Genomic DNA, 25335 nt, shown 5'->3' on the forward strand with positions numbered 1-25335 from the left:
CCAAAGACAACAAAGGTTGGTGATAAGGCCGAAGGATTGTTTATGAAGAATTTGTTTTGGACTAAGCTGAGAATGAATTAATTCTCAGCTGTTCTAATAAAATAAGTTTGTTCAGGACTGAATTGTGTTTGGTAATCACTACTTGGGCCTTGTTCACAACACCTTTGATATTGCACACAGCATGTGCAATAATATGTGTGGGAAACATAGCCGTATGCTTACACTCATTAAAGTCATTCGCACCGAATTATATCGTTTATCTTTTATGGATTGAAAGTTGCACCATCAATTCTACAAATTTAAACATTCCTAGTCCTCATCTTTCTGCAGATTAGTAAAACAGCCACAGTTTTTGAGTAGCCCAGGGATTACAAAGAAACCACAAAACAAAATTGTGGTTTAAATTCTCATTATTATTGCAGCTTTTGATTAGGAGCAGCATGGTATCCTTTGTTATTTACACTATTCACTAATTTGGCAGCGAGGATCTCTCTTGAGAAGCTTCTTGGGCTTTTTACACCCAGAGACCAATTATACTTTCAACCAGTTGAAAATACGAAGTGGCACTAACGAGTAGAAAAAAGATTTTAAGGATTGCACGAGAAAATTGGCAAGAGTTAAGAAGCTACCTGACTCCGTTATCACCATGCAGACCATGAGCAAATTGCATAGGGCTTCCAACTGTTTTTAAAGTCCCATGGAAAACTGGAGGGTATTAGCTTCTCTTACTATACAGATCTGCATCTTCTGGGCTGCCTTGCCCATAGTCCATGAGGCTTGCATCCGCTTTAAACTTGGGCGCCTTCAATACATCTGCCAAAAATACACAAAGATGTCAGAGTATAAATATTCATGGATGGGAATAGATCAGCCAATGGGGACTGAATGGAGACATGGTAACAAGGTCAGCTAATGAATAGGCATAGCAACTAAGTCAGCCAACTGGGAGCTGAGACAGACTGGAGCCAGGGCGTGTCTTAGTCTGCAGCTTCTGAGTCTGTGCAGAGACTTGAAGCTGAAACTAAGCAGTCTGTACATGCTGTCTGCTCTGCTGAAATGAAATTAACAGTTCTCTCCTGCCTTGTGTTTTGCCTGTAACTTCTACCATGTTGAAGAATCAACTATTGGTATTGTAAAATGTATTTCATCTGTTATTATGTATATAAAGAAGTTAATGAATCCAGCTAAATCAGTTATCTGCGTGTGCTTTTCGATCTAATTTTTGTAAGAAACTCTGATAAAAGATGTTAGGATAGGCATGTGTGGAATAAGGGAGAGAGGGGCTGCTGAGGTTTATTTTACAGGAGGTCCTCCATTTGCAACCATTTGAAGTTACAGTGGCACTGAATAAAGGGTCTTATGACCAGTCCTCGCCTCTATGACCAGTCCTCACCTCTATGACCATCATAGCATCTCCACAGTCATGGAATCAAATTCAGGTGGTTGGCAAACCATCCTGTATTTACGATGGTCACAGCATCTTGGGGTTTTTGATCACCATTTGTGACTTTCCCAGCGGGCTTCTCAAAAAGCCAATGATGAGGGGAAGACAGGTTGGCTTAGCAGTTACACAATTCACTTAAGAACGGCAATGATTCATTAACAACCGTGGCAAAAGAAGTCATAAAATTTGGGCACTGCTCACTTAATAACCCCCTTGATTAGCAATGGAAATTCTGGTTCTAAGTCAAGCACAACATTCATTCATTCATTCATTCATTCATTCATTCATTCATTCATCTTTCCTCCTTTCAATTTGTACTGGTTGACAAGATATAGCCTGCACTAACCAGCTGCCTTCCACAGATGTTTAAACAACCACCCAAAACCTGTGTGAACGATCCTCCAATTTGGGAATTGCAGATCCAGAGTTGGGAAAAGTCTGCGGTGGCAACTAGAACTTCTCACCTGTTCTGACATTTGGCGCCTTCATTTCGTCCATCGAAGTCTCATCATCTTTGTGCAGGTCTGGCCTCTCTCTCTGGGTTGGTTCCTCCGACATTTCTGCCTTGTCCTCTGATTTTACTGAGGCCTCCTGAGCTTTTGGGAGATTATGACTGACTCGTGAAGCTTCCTGCACTTGAAAAAGAGACGGAAATATGGAATATCCAGAAGGATATCTTGGCTGGGCAGTCTATTCTAATTAAACACTGTGACTTCCAAAAATGGACCGATTTTAATAAAACCATTGGCCGAAGTATTTCTGCTTTATGTTCTGTCCCCCCTCGCCTCTGTCCGAGCGATGGCTTAATTAGCCGGCACTATCAGCTCTGGCAGCAAACTAGCGAGCGTCTGCCAAGTGACTCTGTTATCTCCCTTGATGCCGATGAGTCACCCAGGAACAAACAGTACTTCAGCTCTAGTTAAGCAGTTGATTTGTCTGCTACGAAGAGGCATAACAGCCCTTGCTGGTTTTATATCCTCTGGGGTGTGGCTCCATGACTCAGCACTTCCTAGGCCTGCCCCACCCCTGCTTCTGTTGTTCCCGCCTCTCCTGCCTACGAAACCTAGGGTCCAGCCAGGCCTGATTGCCATCAGCTGGGTCTGGAGGCATGGCCTGGGGGGGAAAGAGTCAGGGGACGGAGGCCTCGTTATCTCTTCCACCTGGCCTGCCTCTTGCTCCTGGAGCTAAGCCAGGGAAGCCGGTGCTCCCGAGGTAAGTCCTGATGGCCCTTCCCCCTCACTTTCCAAGTCACTTTCTGGCAGGGGGCCCGGCTCGGAGGGGGGGGGCGCAGACACAACACTTTATCTCTAGCACAGAATTCTTATTAGAAGTCATCAAATGCTAGCACGAGAATGGCCTGGGCCAGATTTTAATTTTTGTAATATGTATTTTATTAAAGATTTTTTCCCCCTTAATATAAAATACAAATAGAGATAAAGACAATGGACTTGGGCCAGCTTTTAAAGCAGCTTCATATCTGGTCATTTAGAATAACAAAGAATTGGCAGCTAACTTTGAAACAGGCAACTTTTAAAAAATCTTTACTGAGTCCCTAATTTAATTCTAGGAGTTGAAGTCCACACATCTTAAAGCTGCCAAGGTTTAGAGTATAATTTTATTGCTTATGAGGTTACCTAGTTGGGTAATGAAACATCTGCAAGCAAACCACCAAATTCAGAAGCATCAAGGACTCCATGTATAGGTAAACTCCACCTTAGGGCCTCTTTATAATGGGCAATGCAGAGATGCAGTTAATGTTATCATTTAAACAAATGCAAAATGCTGATTTTAAAATGTATCAAAACGTTTGCTATTTAAAAAGCTTCTTGGAAAAGGACATACCTGAGTATCTTTTTCCTGGGCAACTTCTGTGGAAGGTTTTTTGGTCCAGAGTGATCCTACAGTTGTATACATTTTATGACTCGCAGCATAAATTTTGCTACCTGTAACCTGGTTTAACGTGAAATGTGTTATTCAACTGAGCAACAGACATAAGGTGGTGATTTTACTTTTTTTTTTTTAATGAACAGGACAATTTGGAGAGTGGAAGAAAAACTTCCTAATTCTGAATGGCAGTCTATTTGAAATTTGGCCCCTGGGGTTTAAAAAAAATGTCAACCGGCAGCAACACCTAAATATGAACTTTAAAAGGAACTTACCTTAGCAACTATCACCGACTGTGCTGGGTAGCAAAGAGATATACCTAATGAGCCAAGGCACATGGGATAGGCAATTTTCTTGAATCGAGATCCTGCAAGAAACAAAGCACGTGAGAATATACAGAGCACCACTAATTGCAACATAAAGTTTCAAGACTTGTGTCCTCATAATTCACTTATTTCATTATGTAATTGATCTGCTTTCCTAGAGTATACTGCACCATGCACTGGCCAAGTTGCATTGTGGCCCATTGGCTGCCAGTAGAGCTAGTAGCAGAGTCAGATGAGAAGGAGATTGAGGGAGGACCTGAGCCAGCTTGGGAGCCTTTGGAAGACTCTGATAAGGAAACAGCATCAGAGACAGAGGCAGAGCTTCCGTCCTCCCCTAGTTGGAGAGGCAGCTGTCTTTGGGGCCTGAGCTAAGTGAGAGGGAGGAGCAGATGGGGCCCATTCCAGATGTGTGTATGCTCAGAGTGGAAAGGAGAACAAAGGAGAACAAAGGAAAACAATAAGCCGGCTTTCAGGGAAAGCAGACGCAGACGCTAGCCAGCCCCTCCCTGGCTGGGAAATAAATAGGAGGGGTTTGGGAGGGGCCAGTTGTCGTAGACAACCATTCGTTTCTAGTACACAGCAAGCAATTAGGATTGCTTGGCCAAACCCAGGTTTGTTGGAACTACGTACATTTGAGTTTTTGTTTAGCCATGTGAATAAAGACTGTTACTGCCCTGTTATTAAAAAGGGGGTTGTTTTACTTGCGAGTAACCGGCTTATCATTTACTTGTGAAGTAAATATTCTGAATCATCTCTTTCTTTGATCATCAAAGTTAATCTATTCATTTCTGCGCAATCTAATTTTTTAAAATAACTTCTCCTTCTAGGGGTATTTTCTGTTTTCCAATTTTGTGCAAAAACAATTCTTGCTGCTGTTATTACATGTATAATCCAATAAATATTTTCTTTACTGATTTTCTCTGGGAGAATACCCAATAAGAACAGCTCCGGTCATTTCTTCTAACCAAACCTTTATTTTATTCCAATAATTTTTAGCTTCTGGGCATGTCCACCACATATGGTAATAAGATCCTGGTAACTGGTGACATTTCCAACATTTAGCTGATTTGTCTTTAAACATTTTAGCAGGTTTTTCAGGAGGCATATGCCATCTATAAAACATTTTATATTGATTTTCTTTATATGCAGTGGACATTGTTAATTTGTAGTTTCTCTCCCATAACTGGCAACTCTTTGAAGCAGCTGCATCGTTTCCTTTTGTCCACAGCTGCAGCTTTGAAAGCTGCAGGTAAAAAAGATTAATTTAGGTATCCCCACAGCACGGTTAAAAAAAGCCAAGATGGACCTATGATAATGTGACCCAAGTTCTGCCCGTTTTTTAATGTCCATCACATAGAGGGCAGAGCTACCATGACACTTTCACAGCTGCCATCTTGACTATTGTTAACCACAACCCTGTAGATACTAGCTGTGGGTTAAGAATAAATTGAACACAGCAACAGAGATCACTTTAATAAGGCAGTACAGTTTTCCTTATCATCTGGAGTAGTTTCCTTCCCCATAATTGTAGTGTTGTAACAATAAGCATTACCTTACCTTTCCTGGCTAGGACTATTCCGGTCAGTCCTGAAACGGTGATCACACTAACTTTAGGGAGAAATTCTGGGGGAGGATTCTTCAGGTAAACGTACGCATCTTCAAGATAAGCAAAACAACTGTAGTTATTTCTTGCTGGATTAGCACACCTCCTCTTTTATCTTACTGGTTATTTTCAGAAGTTGTAGTCCTATGTAGGAATGGTCTTGGGAGACCAGAAGGAAGACTACGGACTACATAATGGGCAGATAAGAGGCAGCTGAGCCCACAAAAGGAATATGGGCAGGGCAAACAGCTCAGAAAGGACCTTCCCATCTTTCTTAGGAGTAAAGGAGATGGCTGGAAAATTGTACTTTCAGGCTTGCAAGAATCTGTTAAGGTATCCTTGCGATAAAGTTAAAGCTAGCACAGGTAATCCTAGACTAGGGGTCTACAGACTTGGCTCTTTTTAAGACTTGTGGACTTCAACTCCCAGAGTTCCTCAGCCAGCAAAGGAGTTGAAGTCCATAAGTCTTAAAAGAGCCAAGTTTGCAGACTCCTGTCCTAGACCTACAACCAGGGGTGAAATTCAGCAGGTTCTGACAGCTTCAGGAGAACCGGTAGTGGAAATTTTGAGTAGTTCGGAGAACCGGCAAATACCACCTCTGGCTGGCCCCAGAGTGGGGTGGGAATGGAGATTTTGCAGTATCCTTCCCCCAGGAGTGGGGAGGGAATGGGGATTTTGCAGTATCCTTCCCCTGCAGTGGGGTGGGAATCTGGAGTGGGATGGGAATGGGGATTTTGCAGTATCCTTCCTAGGAGTGGGGTGGGAATGGAGATTTTGCAATATCCTTCCCCTGGAGTGGGGTGGGAATGGAGATTTTGCAGTATCCTTCCCCTGGAGTGGGGTGGGATTGGAGATTTTGCAATATCCTTCCCCTGGAGTGGGGTGGGAATGGAGATTTTGCAGTATCCTTCCCCTGGAGTGGGGTGGGAATGGAGATTTTGCAGTATCCGTCCCCTGCCACCCCCACCAAGCCACACCATGCCCAACCACGCCCACAGGACCGGTAGCAAAAAATTTTTTTTGAATTTCACCACTGCTTACAACCATTCATTTCCTGACTGCTCCGAGTTACAACAGCATTGAAATAAGCGACATATGACTGTTTTGCAGCATTCCCCGTGATCACATGATCAAAACTGGGGCACTTGGCAACCGGCACATATTTATGATATAATAGTCATCATTTTTTTTTTGCAAGTTTTTGACGAGCAAAGTCAACAGAAAAGACAGATTCACTTAATGACCGTGTTACCGACTTAACAATTGTTGTCAACCCTGAAGCTGACCTGACTGAAGCCATCTTGGCCACACTGGAGCTGAGGGAAAGGGACGGGGAATTAGAGACAGCTGGGGTTTTGTAGCCAAAATTAAATACTTTCTCTTGGGAACCAAGGACATTCTCACACCTGCTTGGAGGAAGGAGGAGTGAGGTCACCAGGCAGCGCCTTGATTGGACCATGTGACTGTTTGGGGTTGAGGGGAAAACTTTAACTTTTAATTAGGTGAAAATTGTGGGAACCTTCAGAGTCGGTTTTCACCAGAACTGTGCCAATATGATATACCCAATAAAGCTATTGTTTGAGAAATCTACCTGCCTCCGAGTTTTGTTTTCTATGTGTGTATTACTTGGAACACTATACTCACACACTGCAGTGATTCACTTAAAAACTGTGGCAAGAAAGGTCGTAAAATGGAGCAAAACTCGGTTAACAAATGTCTCATTTAGCAACAGAAATTTGGGGGCTCAACTGTGGTCAAGGAGACATGATAGCAGTGTTCCAATATCTCAGGGGCTGCCCCAAAGAAGAGAGAGTCAAGCTATTCTCCAAAGCCCCTGAAGGCAGGACAAGAAGCAATGGGTGGAAATGAATCAAGGAGAGAAGCAACCTAGAATTAAGGAGAAATTTCCTGACGGTTAGAACAATTCATCAGTGGAACAACTTGCCTCCAGAAGTTGTAAATGCTCCAACACTGGAAGTTTTTAAGATGAGATTCGATAACCATTTGTCTGAAGTGGTGTAGAGTTTCCTGCCTGGGCAAGGGGTTGGACTAGAAGACCTCCAAGGTCCCTTCCAACTCTGTTATTATTTACTTTATTCATTAAACATGAAACTCAGTCAACTGAACATTCAAAAATACATCACAAATAGCATTGACTGCTGCTAATGATTGATACGGGTTGCTGCCAGAGTCCTAGGTTATTGTTGTTGTTATTATTATTATTACTATTCCTCTACTTCTGGGTGTGCTTTTTGTTTGGACTACCTTGCAGGTACACCAAACACAAGAAAGGTGCAAAGTGCTCTATTGACACACCCACCTTTTCCAAACTGGAGGGAAGTCGTGACTCCACCTTTGACAAAGAGGTAAGCGTCCTGTAGAAACAAACAAACAAAAATAATTGTGTGTGTGTGTGGTGTTTTTTTTAAAAATCCCACTGGCAAATACGAAGGCAGCTTCATAGAAAGGAGAGACGGCTGGGAAAAAAATACTCTTTGTTTTTATGCAATATGTAAACCCATCCCAGTGTATGTGAATTGCAATTAGAAAGTGATACATATATGGGATGACAAAGTGATGAGAAATTGCCTTCACGCTAAGGTTGCCCTTTTGTTCTTGCGGTGTGATGCAAGTGGCAGCTTTTGTGGGATGACACTGACATGCACCCACACAAATCACTGCTTCCTCTTGTCGTCCCCCAGGTATTCATGGACAGAATGGGGTAAACAACATCACTTAATGCAGATATGTTGAGATTACAGTTCTTTAAATTTCCGGTGCACAAAGACCAAAGATTTACAAAATCCAAACACAAACAGCCAAAGAACTGGTAAGAATTTCCCCTGTTGTTTTGGACATCAAGAGCGCATGTACATGTGGGGTGCCTATGCATATGCATTGCTTATTCGATTTATTCATATCACGATCCAAGTTCTCAGCAATTAAGAATGACCATATGGCAGTGAACAATATACACAGTCTTTCTTTCTCTCACCTTCCATGCTATGCATCTACAGGACAATTTCAGTTTTCATCACAGCTTGCAAGATTTTGTTTATTTAGGGCATGATGAGAACATGACGGAAAAGCAAACATATGCATACAATTCGTGTAATTATATACAAAACTTCTACATGGATACGGCAAAGGCCTCGTAACCGGGTATCCAATTCAGCTATCAGAATATACAGAATTGCAATTCACGTCGAGGATTGACGTGAATTGCAATTGACAGTTATAATACTACTAAGTGACAGTTATAATTTCTCTCCTCCAATTAATTCAACTACCAATCAGAATCTCTTCTCTATATCCATAGAACTACAGTTTGCGAGGTAACAATCATATTAAATGCAATTTTGGGTTCACCCTTCCGGATGTCATTATCCAACAAGCTCAGGATGTTCACGACAATTAGAGGACAAAATGATAGGCATGAAAAAAAAAAAAAAAAAAGGAAAACATCTTATTTGAGAATGTCTCCACTCACAAGGGAGAAACGTCTTAAGTGCAAAAACCCAACAGGCTTGTAAGAGTTGTGGTCAAGAGATATTTAATCTGCTGTGCATCCCTGGCCTGCTCTCAAAAGTGCCATAGGCAAGGGGGATGGGAAAACAACGAAGCAGCACGGCAGCCAAAAACAAAAACACATTCCAGACATCTCTCTCTCAAGGCTGTCTTCCAGAGTTACCCACAGTGGCCGGAGGGGAGCGATATCTACAACCTGCAAAATTGCTGTTGGCGAATGTGACTGATGATACACCCTGATGACACACCCTGGAGGGAGGGCCGTAAATTACATGGGGCTGTAAATTACATGGAGTCAAAGTTGGCTTCACTTGGAGCATGCAGACATGAAGCTTCTAATAAATAACTGGATTTTTTTTGAAGCTTGGCTGGAGGCTCCTGATTTAATTAGGGCATCCGTCTCGGAACCCTGACATCTGCATCTCACAGGCTGCTTTGATTTCCAACATGCTTCCCCCCCCAACCTTTCTCCAACAGGGTTGTGACTGAATCTTCTGAAATGTATTTCTGTTCCTAAATCAAGAATCCTGCTTGCGTTCTCACCTTGCAGTTCTTCAGGTAATAACTTGTTGTTTTTCTTACGGATGAAATCCTGGTTTGCAACCGGCCGGGTTTTTCGTCAACGTATCGTGATTCCAGAGGTGGGGCGTTGTAAATGGGAAGCTGCAAAAAAAAGGAAGGGGCAGACAGTGACCATGGGCTTGCCTGCGGAAATGAAAACCAAGCCTCCACTCCGTTATCAGAGGTATTTCTTTGCTCCTCATTCAACAAGGATTGGCCATGAGGTTATTGGCTAGAACGGGAGTGGTGCCATAGATGTTGCAGTCCAATGGCTCAAAGGAGGTCTTCAAACCTGCCTCTTGCCAAGCACAAAGAATCAGGGCCACAGGTCAAGTTCCAGTTAAGCTCATTTATTGTTCAAGTCTATAGACCAAAGATTTACAAAATCCAAACACAAACAGCCAAAGAACTGGTAAGAATTTCCCCTGTTGTTTTGGACATCAAGAGCGCATGTACATGTGGGGTGCCTATGCATATGCATTGCTTATTCGATTTATTCATATCACGATCCAAGTTCTCAGCAATTAAGAATGACCATATGGCAGTGAACAATATACACAGTCTTTCTTTCTCTCACCTTCCATGCTATGCATCTACAGGACAATTTCAGTTTTCATCACAGCTTGCAAGATTTTGTTTATTTAGGGCATGATGAGAACATGACGGAAAAGCAAACATATGCATACAATTCGTGTAATTATATACAAAACTTCTACATGGATACGACAATGGCCTCGTAACCCGGTATCCAATTCAGCTATCAGAATATACAGAATTGCAATTCACGTCAAGGATTGACGTGAATTGCAATTGACAGTTATAATACTACTAAGTGACAGTTATAATTTCTCTCCTCCAATTAATTCAACTACCAATCAGAATCTCTTCCCTATATCCATAGAACTACAGTTTGCGAGGTAACAATCTTATATTAAATGCAATTTTGGGTTCACCCTTCCGGATGTCATTATCCAACAAGCTCAGGATGTTCACGACAATTAGAGGACAAAATAATAGGCATGGGAAAAAAAAAAAAAAGGAAAACATCTTATTTGAGATCGTCTCCACTCACAAGGGAGAAACGTCTTAAGTGCAAAAACCCAACAGGCTTGTAAGAGTTGTGGTCAAGAGATATTTAATCTGCTGTGCATCCCTGGCCTGCTCTCAAAAGTGCCATAGGCAAGGGGGATGGGAAAACAACGAAGCAGCATGGCAGCCAAAAACAAAAACACATTCCAGACATCTCTCTCTCAAGGCTGTCTTCCAGAGTTACCCACAGTGGCCGGAGGGGAGCGATATCTACAACCTGCAAAATTGCTGTTGGCGAACGTGACTGATGATACACCCTGATGACACACCCTGGAGGGAGGGCCGTAAATTACATGGGGCTGTAAATTACATGGAGTCAAAGTTGGCTTCACTTGGAGCATGCAGACATGAAGCTTCTAATAAATAACTGGATTTTTTTTGAAGCTTGGCTGGAGGCTCCTGATTTAATTAGGGCATCCGTCTCGGAACCCTGACATCTGCATCTCACAGGCTGCTTTGATTTCCAACATGCTTCCCCCCAACCTTTCTCCAACAGGGTTGTGACTGAATCTTCTGAAATGTATTATTTCTGTTCCTAAATCAAGAATCCTGCTTGCGTTCTCACCTTGCAGTTCTTCAGGTAATAACTTGTTGTTTTTCTTACGGATGAAATCCTGGTTTGCAACCGGCCGGGTTTTTCGTCAACGTATCTTGATTCCAGAGGTGGGGCGTTGTAAATGGGAAGCTGCAAAAAAAAGGAAGGGGCAGACAGTGACCATGGGCTTGCCTGCGGAAATGAAAACCAAGCCTCCACTCCGTTATCTTATCAGAGGTATTTCTTTGCTCCTCATTCAACAAGGATTGGCCATGAGGTTATTGGCTAGAATGGGAGTGGTGCCATAGATGTTGCAGTCCAATGGCTCAAAGGAGGTCTTCAAACCTGCCTCTTGCCAAGCACAAAGAATCAGGGCCACATGTTAAGTTCCAGTTAAGCTCATTTATTGTTCAAGTCTATAGACAAGAGTATAGTCAGGCACTAAAGGGTCAGCACTAAATAGATAAGAGTCAACAGAATTCAAGAGGGACTGGACTTGGATTGCTTGTGAGATCGTAACAATTCTAGGCTGTTTCATCTCTTGACTCCACCTCTCCTCCTATTCTGTCAACTCAGTCATTTAAAATCATTCCATATCACCACTCTTCCCAAGCGATTCACTTGTTGTTGTTTTTTTCACACCCCTAGGCTGGGAATAGGGAATGCCAATCATTGACCCATCCTGATCTGCTATAGGTTCTGGAGTTAACAGAAGTCCATCAAAAGAGATGACTAGCAAGCCAACCCTCCTCCCGATTCTTTCTTTATATTTTATGCTTTTAGCTGGTTTCGTAAGGAATTAAAAAAAATCATTGAGCTGCAAAGCCATCAAACCATGATTCTCCCAAGAAGAAACCCAGAAGTTAGTAGCTGGGGTGAGGAAGGAGTCCAGTGGTGGGATGCTGCCAGTTTAACAACTGGTTCAGTGATTGCGCGCGCACGCCTAATGTGCGTGTGCGCAGTTTTACAAATATTAACCTTCTGTGTTACCGCCTGGGAGTAACACAGCTGAGACGTGGCAGCCTGCTCTGCCGCACCAATCAGCTGAGAAGATAAAGGTAAGTAAAGCGCAGGGGCCGGGAGGCGGGCTGACCTGATAGTTGGTGCGAACCAGTTGGCTCCCAGCTGATCGTCGGAGCTACCAGTTCCCCCGAACCAGTAGAATCCTGCCCCTGAAGGATTCATTTCCCCCCAAGGACTATCAGTGTGTCTCTTTGGGATCCAAAGCTGTTCTAAACAGGAGTGAAATCCTTGTATGAAGTTAACTTATCTCCTCTCTAGATGTATGGAGTGTAGCTCCCAGAATTCTCAGCAACAGCCATAGTTGGCTGGGGAAGCCCATAGCAGAGAACAAGACTGGATTAAATCATCTTTTGTTTTGATCGTTCCCCAATGCTATTCAACCCAAAGCAAACAGATGGAAACGTTCTGCCTTTCCAAATAGGTGGAAATATTATACATTTCAGTTTCGGTGATCTTACCTGCAAGAGGTCATTACAAGAAGCTTATTACTTGCTAACGCATTTTTCGGAGTATAAGACGTACTTTTTTCTCCCCAAAAAAGAGGGTGAAAATCTGGGTGTGTCTTATACTCTGAATGTAGCCCCACCCAGCTTTTCAAACGGAGGTTTCAGAGGCTGAAAAAAGCATCAGAAATGGAGCTTCAGAAAAAAGTCCCAAACGGAGCTTCAGAGGCCTTTTTTATGAAGTTCTGTTTTGGAGGCTTTCAATTTTTTTTTTTCTGAAACAGAGTTTCAGAGGCAGAAAAAAAAAAAAAGCAAGGCACAGAGCTCACAACCAAGGAACCTGTTGCTAAAATTTACCTCTGGGAACAGCTGATTGGGGGTATTCCGGGAGGCCGATCTACCTGCCAATCAACTTTTTTCTTATTTTCGGAGACGACTTCCGGTATCCAGCGGCAACGGACGTCTGGAAGGCTTCTCCTGCCTCCAGCGCCTGAATCCGGCCGCCGCCGAGGCCCTCAGGGGCCAGGTGTTCCGAAAAGGACACCTGCCGCACGGACGGCTCGCCAGGGGTCTCCCAGCCGACATACAGGACTGTGGGGACCGATGCTGGCGCGTCCTAGGCTTGGCGGGGTTTGGAGGCCACAGGCCGCGGCCATTATTTTGGTCGTCGCCTGGGCCGCTGTGCCCGGTGACACCGGGGCATTGGATTTATAACTGCAGCAGCCTGGTGGTGAACAGGGAACGGAGAAGAATTGAGGAGGAGAAGGGAAGGGAATATCGGTGGCGTGGTGGAGTGCTCCGGTGCGGGGGTTTTCTCCCCGGCGGTTGGGAGGAGCACGAGTTATTCTGGAGAGAGGAGAACTTAAAATAAGAAGATTACCGGTTTTGTGGAGCTCTGGAGAGAAGAGGTGATGGAGAAATTTAGGAGGGAAGGTTTGAGGCCCCCCCTCCTTCTGGGAACAGTGGTGGCGTCCAGCTTCCGCCTTCACTATGAGAATTTTGATGACATCACTTCCCTTGACTTCCTGGTTGACTAACTGTACTCTGGACTCGTTGCTCCTGTGAGTGCCCCTGGTGGATCCGGAGGAAATTACAAGGATACTGTGCCTGCCTGAGGATTTTGTATTTTTTTTTTCCTTAATGGCAAAGGTCAGAGACCAACTGCTGGAGAGATGGAGAGAATTTTGGAAAAGTTATCTAATATGGACAAGAAATTGGATGAAATAAGAGCAGAAATTGTGACTATCCAAAAGGATTTAAAGGATACTCAACAAGTTTCAGCAGAAAACAAGCAGAAAGTGGAAGGTTTGGAGGGTGAGATGCGGGCAGTGCAGAAAAGAGAGGAGACGACAGGCAATGCTGTGCTTGGACTACAGATGGATAAAATGTCTTATTTCCTTAGGTTTCAAAATTTGGAAGAAGTGGACCAAGAAGACTTGAGAGATGTTGTGACTAAATTGTTGGGAGAATTTCTTGGGAGAGGTGTTGATTTCATGAATTGGGATGTGGATCGAGTTTATAGAGTTAATTCAGTATGCACGCACGCATGCAGTTCCCAGAGAGGTTCATGTCAAATTTGTGAGAAGAGAGACGAGAGATGAAATTCTTAGAAAACATAGGAGTGGGGCACTGATTTACAGGGGCAGGGAGATAGCCATTCTGAGGCAGATTCCCAGACAGGTACGTGAAAAAAGAAAGAAATATTATTTTTTGTCAAGCAAATTGTACCAGAAGGGAGTGGGCTTCAGATGGCTGATGCCAGAGGATTGATGATTTTCCGGGAGGGCATTACGAAAAAATCAGTACAATTGTGGAGGCTACGGCCTATGTGGAGGAACACAAAGCCTCCTGGAATCAGATGACCCAGGAATTGAAGAAGGGAGGTTATAGATCATGGGGCTGAGCGGCTGCCGCTGTTGCGGCCCTGAGTTGGGTCAGGCTGAACCCAGAGTTCTGAGATCCAAAACTAGGAAGTGATAAAGATATTTGGGATTGTGTTGGTTTTCCTTATTCTCTTTTGTACGATATTCTGTTTATTCTTGACCCTTCTTTATTACGTATTTAAAATTTCTAAACTTAGCTACTTCGTGTCACCTGCTTGCCATATGGCTGTTGTATGTGTTAAAAAATTTGAGTAAAATTCTTATTTTACATAAGAAAAATGAAAATTTACCATACCTGATATGTATTTGTATAAACCTTTTTTGACTAATAAAAACTTTTGAATGAAAAAAAAAAAAAAGCAAGGCACAGAGCTCACAACCAAGGAACCTGTTGCTAAAATTTACCTCTGGGAACAGCTGATTGGCGGTATTCCGGGAGGCCGATCTACCTGCCAATCAACTTTTTTCTTATTTTCCTCCCCAAAACCTATACTCTGAATGTAGCCCCACCCAGCTTTTCAAACGGAGGTTTCAGAGGCTGAAAAAGCATCAGAAACGGAGCTTCAGAGGCCTTTTTTATGAAGTTCTGTTTTGGAGGCTTTCAATTTTTTTTTTTCTGAAACAGAGTTTCAGAGGCAGAAAAAAAAAAAAAAGCAAGGCACAGAGCTCACAACCAAGGAACCTGTTGCTAAAATTTACCTCTGGGAACAGCTGACTGGGGGTATTCCAGGAAGCCAATCCACCTGCCAATCAGCTTTTTTCTTATTTTCCTCCCCAAAACCTATACTCTGAATGTAGCCCCACCCAGCTTTTCAAACGGAGGTTTCAGAGGCAGAAAAAAAAAAAAAAGCAAGGCACAGAGCTCACAACCAAGGAACCTGTTGCTAAAATTTACCTCTGGGAACAGCTGATTGGGGGTATTCCGGGAGGCCGATCTACCTGCCAATCAACTTTTTTCTTATTTTCCTCCCCAAAAACCTATACTCTGAAAAATACGGTAATTATTTTTACTTATTAATTACGTATTACTTTTCTCTTAGGGTGATTCACAATGCATATTTATTTGTCCTATGGCTAAATAAATCATAATGCATAATCTTTTTGTTTTAAACATAATTCCACGTAACCAGGCTATAAAAGACCTTTTTCCCGAAATGTAACCTTCGCAGGAAAAGCTTCGTTACAACACAAGAGACCCACAGTGATTTTACACATCTCACCTGATGTGCTCTAATCCGGCGAGATTTCTGTTCTCCTTCGGCTGCGTCAAGTGCATGAGTAGAAGTCCATGCCAGAACTGTAGGGAGCGCTGCCCATTTGGTGACTTGCTGTCATAAGCAGAAGCCAAGAGAAATCAAGGAACAAAGTCAATACCTCTAGGAAAGTAGCTTTTGTTCCTCAACATTCATTCTAACATCAAGAAAACTGTTATGCCCACATAATTAAGATGGGAATGCTGGTTTATCCATTTTTTAAAAAATGACCCTTTAATCCCTTGTTTCGGGGTGGAGTTGGGATGACAGAGTGGAGCTGAGAATTTACTGGCCAGATGCCCTTCCTGATGCCTACATGGAGTTCACAGCAGATATTTTTCTCTTTGCACCTCGATAAGAGAAGCATCTGCCGCTGCCTAGGATTGAACTCTCAACCTTGAGAGTGGTAGGAGAGTGTCTTCATCTCTAGGCCACTCTAGGCCACTCAAATGCCAGTTTATTCATGATCAGCAGGCTAGGAAGCTGACTTATGAGGCAAACTGGAGGGGGGAGGAGTTTAAAAAACAAAAGTCGAACTATTTATTTATTTAATTTGATTTTATACTGCCCTTCTCCCGTGTACAGGCAAAATAAAACCAACAATACAAATATACACAATTTAAATACCCTTAAAAACTTATTCAAAATTAGCCTGATGTTAAAATCATCGTCAATTAAAACCCCATTTAAAATTGGTAAAATTCTTATTTTAGATAAGAAAAATGAAAATTTACCATACCTGATATGTATTTGTATAAACCTTTTTTTTGACTAATAAAAACTTTTTGAATGAAAAAAAAAACAAAAAAAAAAAAACTTTTTTCTTATTTTCCTCCCCAAAAACCTATACTCTGAAAAATACGGTAATTATTTTTACTTATTAATTACGTATTACTTTTCTCTTAGGGTGATTCACAATGCATATTTATTTGTCCTATGGCTAAATAAATCATAATGCATAATCTTTTTGTTTTAAACATAATTCCACGTAACCAGGCTATAAAAGACCTTTTTCCCGAAATGTAACCTTCGCAGGAAAAGCTTCGTTACAACACAAGAGACCCACAGTGATTTTACACATCTCACCTGATGTGCTCTAATCCGGCGAGATTTCTGTTCTCCTTCGGCTGCGTCAAGTGCATGAGTAGAAGTCCATGCCAGAACTGTAGGGAGCGCTGCCCATTTGGTGACTTGCTGTCATAAGCAGAAGCCAAGAGAAATCAAGGAACAAAGTCAATACCTCTAGGAAAGTAGCTTTTGTTCCTCAACATTCATTCTAACATCAAGAAAACTGTTATGCCCACATAATTAAGATGGGAATGCTGGTTTATCCATTTTTTAAAAAATGACCCTTTAATCCCTTGTTTCGGGGTGGAGTTGGGATGACAGAGTGGAGCTGAGAATTTACTGGCCAGATGCCCTTCCTGATGCCTACATGGAGTTCACAGCAGATATTTTTCTCTTTGCACCTCGATAAGAGAAGCATCTGCCGCTGCCTAGGATTGAACTCTCAACCTTGAGAGTGGTAGGAGAGTGTCTTCATCTCTAGGCCACTCAAATGCCAGTTTATTCATGATCAGCAGGCTAGGAAGCTGACTTATGAGGCAAACTGGAGGGGGGAGGAGTTTAAAAAACAAAAGTCGAACTATTTATTTATTTAATTTTATTTATTTAATTTGATTTTTATACTGCCCTTCTCCCGGTGTACAGGCAAAATAAAACCAACAATACAAATATACACAATTTAAATACCCTTAAAAAACTTATTCAAAATTAGCCTGATGTTAAAAATCATCGTCAATTAAAACCCCATTTAAAATTGGTAAAATTCCCTTTTAAAATCCAATTAAGCCAATTAAGCCAGCCCCGCGCAAATAAAAAGATGGGTCTTCAGTTCGCGACGAAATGTCCGAAGGTCAGGTATTTGACGTAAACCAGGGGGAAGCTCGTTCCAGAGAGTGGGAGCCCCCACAGAGAAGGCCCTTCCCCTGGGGGCCGCCAGCCGACATTGTTTGGCGGACGGCACCCTGAGAAGTCCCTCTCTATGGGAGCGTACGGGTCGGTGGGAGGCATGTGGTAACAGCAGTAAAATAGCATGAGTGGATTGGATATGCACTGGGGCAGGGCTGTCCAAACTTGGCCTCTTGAAGAGTGGTTGACTTCAACTCCCAGAATTCCCCAGCCAGCATGAACTATAAATATGAGCAAGTTGCTGGCTGGGGAGAAGTCCGCCACTCTCCAATGGGCCAAGTTTGGACATCCCTGCACTGGCGTGATCAGCTGTGAAATGAAAAAGAAGGAAAAAGAGAAAAGCGGAAGGTGGCTGGTGGCTCAACAGACTAATGCAGTCTGTTATTAACAGCAGCTGCTTGCAATTACTGCAGGTTCAAGCCCCACCAGGCCCAAGGTTGACTCAGCCTTCCATCCTTTATAAGGTAGGTAAAATGAGGACCCAGATTGTTGGGGGCAATAAGTTGACTTTGTATATAATATACAAATGGATGAAGACTATTGCTTGACATAGTGTAAGCCGCCCTGAGTCTTCGGAGAAGGGCGGGATATAAATGCAAATAAAAAAAAAAAGAAGGAAAAAAAGGTAGAGGAAAGGATAGGAAGGATCATACATTGGATTTAAGGTGAAGGCCTCTTTCTAGGCTGGAGAAATGTGATGATAAACGAAGGCATTATTTATTTACTTGCTAGACTTACATCCTACTTTCTTACATGAGATTAAGGCAGCATGCCTGGCAGTCCCCTAATCCTGTTTCCTCCAATACTCCAGTGAGGTAGGTCGAAGTGAGACACCAGCTAGACAACAAACACCCAGGGGGGTTTCTAAGTTCAAGTTTTCGGTCTCTTCAGGACCAGTCCAACATCTTAACCACAACATTGCACTGCTTTTCAGTGGGCATCTCCCCAGACGCGGGCTTCAAAATTTTTAGCAAGGGGTTCTCTGCCCGGGTAAGCATGCTGGGTAAGCGTGGCCATGGTAGGCGTGGCCTAGTCAGCCTCCTGCACCACAGTGGGGGGGTGGTTTACCCTCCCTGGGCTCCGGAGGCTTTCCTCGAGCTTCCGGGAGGGCGAAAATGACCTCCCCAGGCTCTGGAGGCGAACTTCCAATAGGTCCATTTTTTGCCCTCCCTGAGCCTCTGTGCACGCCCTGCAACTACTTGCATCCAAAACTGGGCTGCATGGGGACTCCTGGGGGGGGGGCGGCAGGGGGGCAGTCAGGAGTGGGATTTGGGGGTTCTCTGAACTGCACAAAATCTTAGCTAGAGGTTCGCCCGAACCCCCAGCAGCCCACCCCTGCATCTCCCTCCTTTTCCTCTTATGTGTTTTCCTTCCTTCCTGCGAAGGAATGGAAGACCTGCTTTGATTCGACATAGAAGTTACTTAGAGAAAGTAAGACCGCATTTTACATTTTTAGCAATAGCTCACTGGGAATAAGAAAGAGAGGCCCAAGGAACTGCTCCATCCTGGTTTCTTCTCCATCTTTGCCAGAATGTCCGAAATAGGGCTTACAAAAGTGATTTTTTTTAAAAAAAATTGCATTTATATCCCGCCCTTCTCCGAAGACTCAGGGCGGCTTACACTGTGTTAAGCAATAGTCTTCATCCTTTTGTATATATATACAAAGTCAACTTATTGCCCCCAACAATCTGGGTCCTCATTTTACCTACCTTATAAAGGATGGAAGGCTGAGTCAACCTTGGGCCTGGTGGGGCTTGAACCTGCAGTAATTGCAAGCAGCTGTTGTTAATAACAGACTATCTTACCAGTCTGAGCCACCAGAGGCTCAAGCACAAGTAAAGGGCAATCTATACATTAACGTTTTGTAAGAGAAGGATTTCTTTTCATCCAATCAATCAGAATAGAGCTGGAAGGGACCTTGGAGGTCTTCTAGTTCAACGAGCTTAAGCAGGAGACCCCATACAATTTGAGACAAGTGGCTGTCCAGGCTCTCCTTAAAAACCTCCTGTGATGAAGCACCCACAACTTCTGAAGGCAAGCCATTCCAATAGTTAATTGTTCTCATTGTTAGGAACTTTCTCCTTAGTTCTAGAGACGTGATGGCGAACCTATGGCACGCGTGCCAGAGGTGGCACGCAGAGCCCTCTCTACGGGTATGTGCGCCATCGCCAGCTGCTCTTCTGGTCTTTGCAGAGCCATTTTCTGGGCTGTTTTCAGGGCGTTTTCCAGACGCAGAGCCCTTATCTGGGCCTTCCCCAGCCTCCAGGACTGGCCCATGTTCTTCCTCAGCCTCATCACTGTCTGACTCCCTTGCCAGTTCTGCAGGCTACTGGTGGACCACAACAACTTGGCTTTGGAGTAGACCTTTCTTTATTTTTGATTAAAATAATCTAAAAGGAATCAATGCAAGCAAGGGAGTGAGACCCAAAAGAAAGTATGGACAAATAATTTGTCTACACCAGGGGTCCCCAACCCTTGGTCCGTGAACCGGCACTGGTCTGGGATATGTCAGAAGCCAGACCACGCAAACAAGTGAAGCCCCACCCGTGGGATTCAGGTAGCACATGAAACCATGCCCCTCTAATCTCTGGAAAAACCTCTCTCCAGGGAACGGGTCCCTGGTGCCCAAAAGACTGAGGGCCGCTGGTCTACACCCACCCATTATTATTCTGATGAGCCGCGGTGGCGCAATGGTTAGAGTGCAGTACTGCAGGCTACTCCAGGCTACTACGTCTGCACTACTATTAATCTTCTCATCGTTCCCATCACCCATCTCCTTCCACTTATGACTGCATGACTATAACTTTGTTGCTTGTAGCCTTACAATTTATATTGATACTGTTTCCTGATTGCTTATTTGTACCCTATGACCATCATTAAGTGTTGCACCTTATGATTCTTGATGAACGTATCTTTTCTTTTATGTTCACTGAGACCATATGCACCAAGGCAAATTCCTTGTGTGTCCAATCACACTTGGCCAATAAAAAATTCTATTCTATCCTATCCTATCCTATCCTATCCTATCCTATCCTATCCTATCCCATCCCATCCCATCCCATCCCATCCCATCCCATCCCATCCCATCCCATCCCATCCCATCCCATCCCATTTCATTCCATTCTAATCTCTACTCTACTCTACTCTACTCTATTCTATTCTAGCTGATCACTTGCTGCCAGCACTTTGGCAGATCAAATCTCACCAGATGCAAGGTTGACTCAGCCTTCCATCCTTCCGAGATGGGTAAAACGAGGAGCCAGATTGTTGGGAGCAATATGCCGACTCTGTAAACCGCTTAGAGAAGGCTGTAAAACACTGTGAAGCAGTACATAAGTCTAAGTGCTATTGCTACCGCTATTCTACTATTGTCAATCACAGCAACTTGAAGGGCTTCATACAAGTATAACAGCATCGGCTGTATTTTACTCGGATCTGTCATTTCATTCTAGATTCCACAAAAGTTCTAGAAGCATTTGTAACAAGCACTGGTACTGATCCACATTTAAAGAAGCACCTGATTCTTATTCTTTTTTGTTTTTTGCTGGCATGAAACCAAATGATTAACAAAGGGGCTACATCGTTTACCGGGGGAGGGGGGGGAAAAAGCGTGTACACCTGAAATGTATACGATATCCTGTCAAGACATCAGCAGCGGCTGAAAAAAATGATGTTTAAACAAATAATCTGGTAAAACTACATGTTTTAGAAAAGGTTCAAAAGGAAAACACCTAGAATGGGGGTGTCAAACTCAAGGCCCAGGGGCTGGATCCATCCCGTGGGTTACTTAGATCCGTGAGGTTACCCTAGAAACCGCAAAGGGCCACCCCATGGCGCTTCTGCCAGTGAAATCAAAGCTCAGTGTCAGAGCACTTGGGCCGCCACAGGCGCCCCAACATGAGTGACGTCAAGCTGGCCATGCCCATCTTGGCCACGCCCCTCAGCCCCCCTCCCCCCCAAGTTCAAACACAACCCTGACGCGGCCCTCAATGAAATCGAGTTTGACACCCCTAACTTAGAAGAGTCAAAACACAGAACGGCATCTTGAAAACACCTTAATCCCCGAAAATAGGAACTTGCGGAATATAAAGCCCAACGCTAATTTTGTGAGTTTTAAAACAAATTAGCAGAATAGGGCTCTAGTTTGACACGCGGTTATAACCTTTCCTTGATGAGCAGCGACTACGGTCTTTCTACATAATAAAATATGGATTCTTAACAGATTCCCTCAGCTCCCAGCTTTTCAAAACAGACACAGAGCTAGGGAAAAGTTGCAGGAAAAAAGCACCTAGAATGACGAGGTGCTAATTAACACGGATATTTGGGGATTTTGTGTTATATCATCAATATCACAATGGCTGTGAGAGGCCACCTCAAACAGGTTCAAGTCCCACCAGGCCCAAGGTTGACTCAGCCTTCCATCCTTTATAAGGTAGGTAAAATGAGGACCCAGATTGTTGGGGGCAATAAGTTGACTTTGTATATAATATACAAATGGATGAAGACTATTGCTTGACATAGTGTAAGCCGCCCTGAGTCTTCGGAGAAGGGCGGGATATAAATGCAAATAAAAAAAAAAAAACAACATTTAAACCCTGAAGAGTCCAGACCAAATTGTACTTTTTATACCATAGTCTTATGGTCTCGTTTTACATTCTACCTAAAGTATCTGGTGCAAGTGATCCACAAAATAAATTGCGTTCTAAATTTTAAAAGCAACTTTCCCCAATCTAGTGCCTACTATGGTAGTCCTTTCACTATTTGGACTATATTGAATTCATTGAAGAGACTGGAGAGAAAAAATATTACAAAAGCCAATTGTTGTTTTTGTTGAAAGAGATGATATGAACACGGATGTGAATGCTTGAACAGCAAATTCTGCACTTTTTTTTTTAAAAAAATTGCTCACTATACACAATTTCACACACTAGCTGGAGATTTCCTGGGAGTTGAAGTCGCACACTTTAAGTGGCCAAGGTTGAAAAAAAAAACTGGTGTAAGGGGTTTCCAGCTTCAATGTGGTTTTGCTAGGTGTCTCCCAGCCATGCTTCATTGCAACTCCCACAGGGTCAGGTTGGGGAAGATGGGATGTATAATCTAGAAAGCACCAAGTGGGGGAAGGATATGCTGAAAGCTCAAACTGCCCAAGGAGCTGCTGATCCAGTTCTACAGAGGAATTACTGAGTCTGTCATCTGCACCTCCATAACTGTCTGGTTTGGCTCTGCAACCCAACAAGACAGACACAGACTTCAGAGGATAATTAGAACTGCAGAAAAAACAATGGCTACCAACCTGCCTCTCATTGAAGACCTGTATACTGCACGAGTCAAAAAGAGGGCTGTGAAAATATATACAGACCCCTCACATCCTGGACATTAACTGTTTCAACTTCTACCCTCAAAACGACGCTATAGGAAACTGCACACCAGAACTAGACACAAGAACAGTTCCCCCCCACCCCGAATGCCATCACTCTGCTAAACAACTAATTCCCACAACACTGTCAAAACTATTTACTAAGACTGTATTACTATTATCTTTTCTATTACATCTCCTTTTTTACTTATGACTATAACTTTGTTGCTTGTATCTTTACTATTTTATATTGTTTTATTTAGTTTCCTAGTATGATTTATGTTGATTGCTTATTTAGTATCCTATGATTATCATTAAGTGTTCATGATTTATCACTTACAGCTTTTATGTACACTGAGAGCTTATGCACCGGAGACAAATTCCTTGTGTGTCCAATCACACTTGGCCAATAAAGAATTCTATTCTACTCCTATTCTATATGCAGTGTGTGGTTCTTAGGGTTATTATATATGTTATATATATATATACACTATAATATTATATATTTCTTACCCTCAAAAAGACGCTATAGGGCACTGCACAGCAAAACAACTAGACACAAGGACAGTTTTTCCCCCGAATGCCATCACTCTGCTTAACACAACACTTACTAAGACTGTATTACAATTATTCTTCTCTTCCTTACTAGTATCTCTCTCTTCCCAGTTATTGCTATAACCATGTTGCTTGTATCATTCAATTATATTGTTTTTGTTTCCTAGTACAGTTTGATAGCTTATTAGTAACCTTGACTATCACAAAGCGTTGTTATCTTTTTATTCTTGATGAATGTATTTTTATTCTCCTTATGTACCCTGAGAGCATATACACCGAAGACAAATTCCTTGTGTGTCCAATCACACTTGGCCAATAAAGAACTCTATTCTATTAGGGAGTGCAGTTTGGCCAGGGATCTCAGAAACATCCCGAGGATGCTGGGTTACATCTGGAGGCAGCATCAGTGGGATTTCACAATGGAAGGGCATTCTGCACATGCTCCGCTTGCCCAGGAGCTTCAGCAACGCCCGAAACAAGAATTACCAATGGAGCCAAGCTTGGGAAGGGATGCAAAGGAACAAATTTTTGCCCACCCTTCCTCAACTCTTCTTTCTTTCACATCCCCACATTCAGAGAAGGAAGGGGCGATGACTGTAGTAGGGATTTGTAGTAGAAAAATCCCTCTGCACATGCTCAGAGGTCCACTCGCCTTTTCCACCCCTCCTCCCCTTTTGGGGTCTCTCTCTCTCTCTTTTTTTTGCAGGACAAAACCTCCTATTTCGTGGCTGGCGGGGCGAGAAGAGCGAAGATCAGAAAGGGGCGCCGTTGGCCGACTCAACGGCCCCGCAGGATAAGGGAATTCTGCACATGCTCAGGGACACCCTTTGCAACCTACAACCACTGTTTTCAGTTGAAAAGCAGGAAAGGGCTCCTTCAAACGCTGGGAGGCCCCGTCGTGGATCCCGAAACGAAGGAAGGAAAGAAAAAAGAAAAGAAAAAAGGGTTTCCAGCAGCCTCGAAAGTCGCCGGAATCGGAGACCGGAGAGGCGCGACGCAGCCACTCACCTTGGCCGCCATTTTGGCTCCACCTCTTCGCGTGGGAGGCGCCCAACCCGGAAGAGGGCGGGGCTTCAGGAAAGCTGACCTAGGATTGGTGGAGCGGAGAAGCCGCGTTGGAGTGACGTCAGACGGTGTTTCTTTTCTTTCCCCCTTAGCGACGCCCTAACCGGCAGAGTTTCCCGCGCGGGACTACAGCTCCCATGATGCCCCAGGAGCATGGTGCAACTGCTGTGGGGAGGCTTAAAACAGTGTTTTACCTCATTTTTAACTTGTATGAATACACCTGATTTTTTTCACGTCAGACTGCAAGCATCTCTTAAATAAAGGTCTTAAGAATTCAAAACAGAACAAAACAAAAGTGTTTTACAGCAGTGGTCTCCAGAACCTTAGCAACTTTAAGCCTGGAGGACTTCAACTCCCAGAATTCCACAGCTAGCAAAGCTGGCTGGGGAATTCTGGGAGTTGGAGTCCTCCAAGCTTAAAGTTGCCAAGGTTGGAGACCCCTGTTTTACAGCCTTGGCAAATTTAAGAAATATGTGGACTCCAACTCCCACAATTCCTAACCAGCACTGGCTGGGGAAATCTGGGAGTTGGAGTCCACACCTCTTAAAAGTTGCCAAAATTGAAATATGCTGAGCTAAAAATAAGTTTCCAGTCCCTGGTGTTTGGGGTGAACGTGAATAGGAGTTTTGTTGCTAGTTTTCTTTCTTGGTTTCTTAACCTTGTTAGACTACAGCTCCCATCATGTTCCTGCAAGTAATGGGTGCTGTAGTCCAGTCTTTCTTAATGTGTTGTCCCAGGACTGAGGGGACGGAGGGGTGGTCCGCGAAATCGTAATTGGTTGCTGAATATTGAAAATGCTGGCAAAAAAAATGTGAA

The 25335-nt window shown here is 43.4% G+C and overlaps 1 protein-coding gene across 1 annotated transcript; it reads right to left on the reverse strand.

Annotated features, from left to right (window-relative positions):
- Positions 1–392: 392 nt before the first annotated feature.
- Positions 393–24513, reverse strand: APOOL (apolipoprotein O like). The gene is made up of 9 exons (XM_058196745.1): positions 24463–24513; positions 16659–16766; positions 11001–11120; positions 7578–7632; positions 5212–5310; positions 3604–3695; positions 3287–3394; positions 1909–2074; positions 393–813 (listed from the first exon to the last, which is right to left on the reverse strand). The coding sequence occupies exons 1-9, from the start codon at positions 24472–24474 to the stop codon at positions 716–718; spliced, it is 858 nt and encodes a 285-aa protein (XP_058052728.1). The 5' UTR covers positions 24475–24513; the 3' UTR covers positions 393–715.
- Positions 24514–25335: the final 822 nt, after the last annotated feature.

This window comes from Ahaetulla prasina, chromosome 11, assembly GCF_028640845.1.
Source record: "Ahaetulla prasina isolate Xishuangbanna chromosome 11, ASM2864084v1, whole genome shotgun sequence".
In the NCBI taxonomy this organism is placed as follows: domain Eukaryota; kingdom Metazoa; phylum Chordata; class Lepidosauria; order Squamata; family Colubridae; genus Ahaetulla; species Ahaetulla prasina.

What these genes read in the sequence shown, in the direction of transcription:
- APOOL (XM_058196745.1), bottom strand. An exon ending in TTCCCTCCAGTTTGGAAAAG is followed by an intron (nt 5,311 to 7,577) that starts GTGGGTGTGTCA and finishes CTTATCTTGAAG; the next exon opens with ATGCGTACGTTTACCTGAAG. An exon ending in CCCAGGAAAAAGATACTCAG is followed by an intron (nt 2,075 to 3,286) that starts GTATGTCCTTTT and finishes TTTCAAGTGCAG; the next exon opens with GAAGCTTCACGAGTCAGTCA.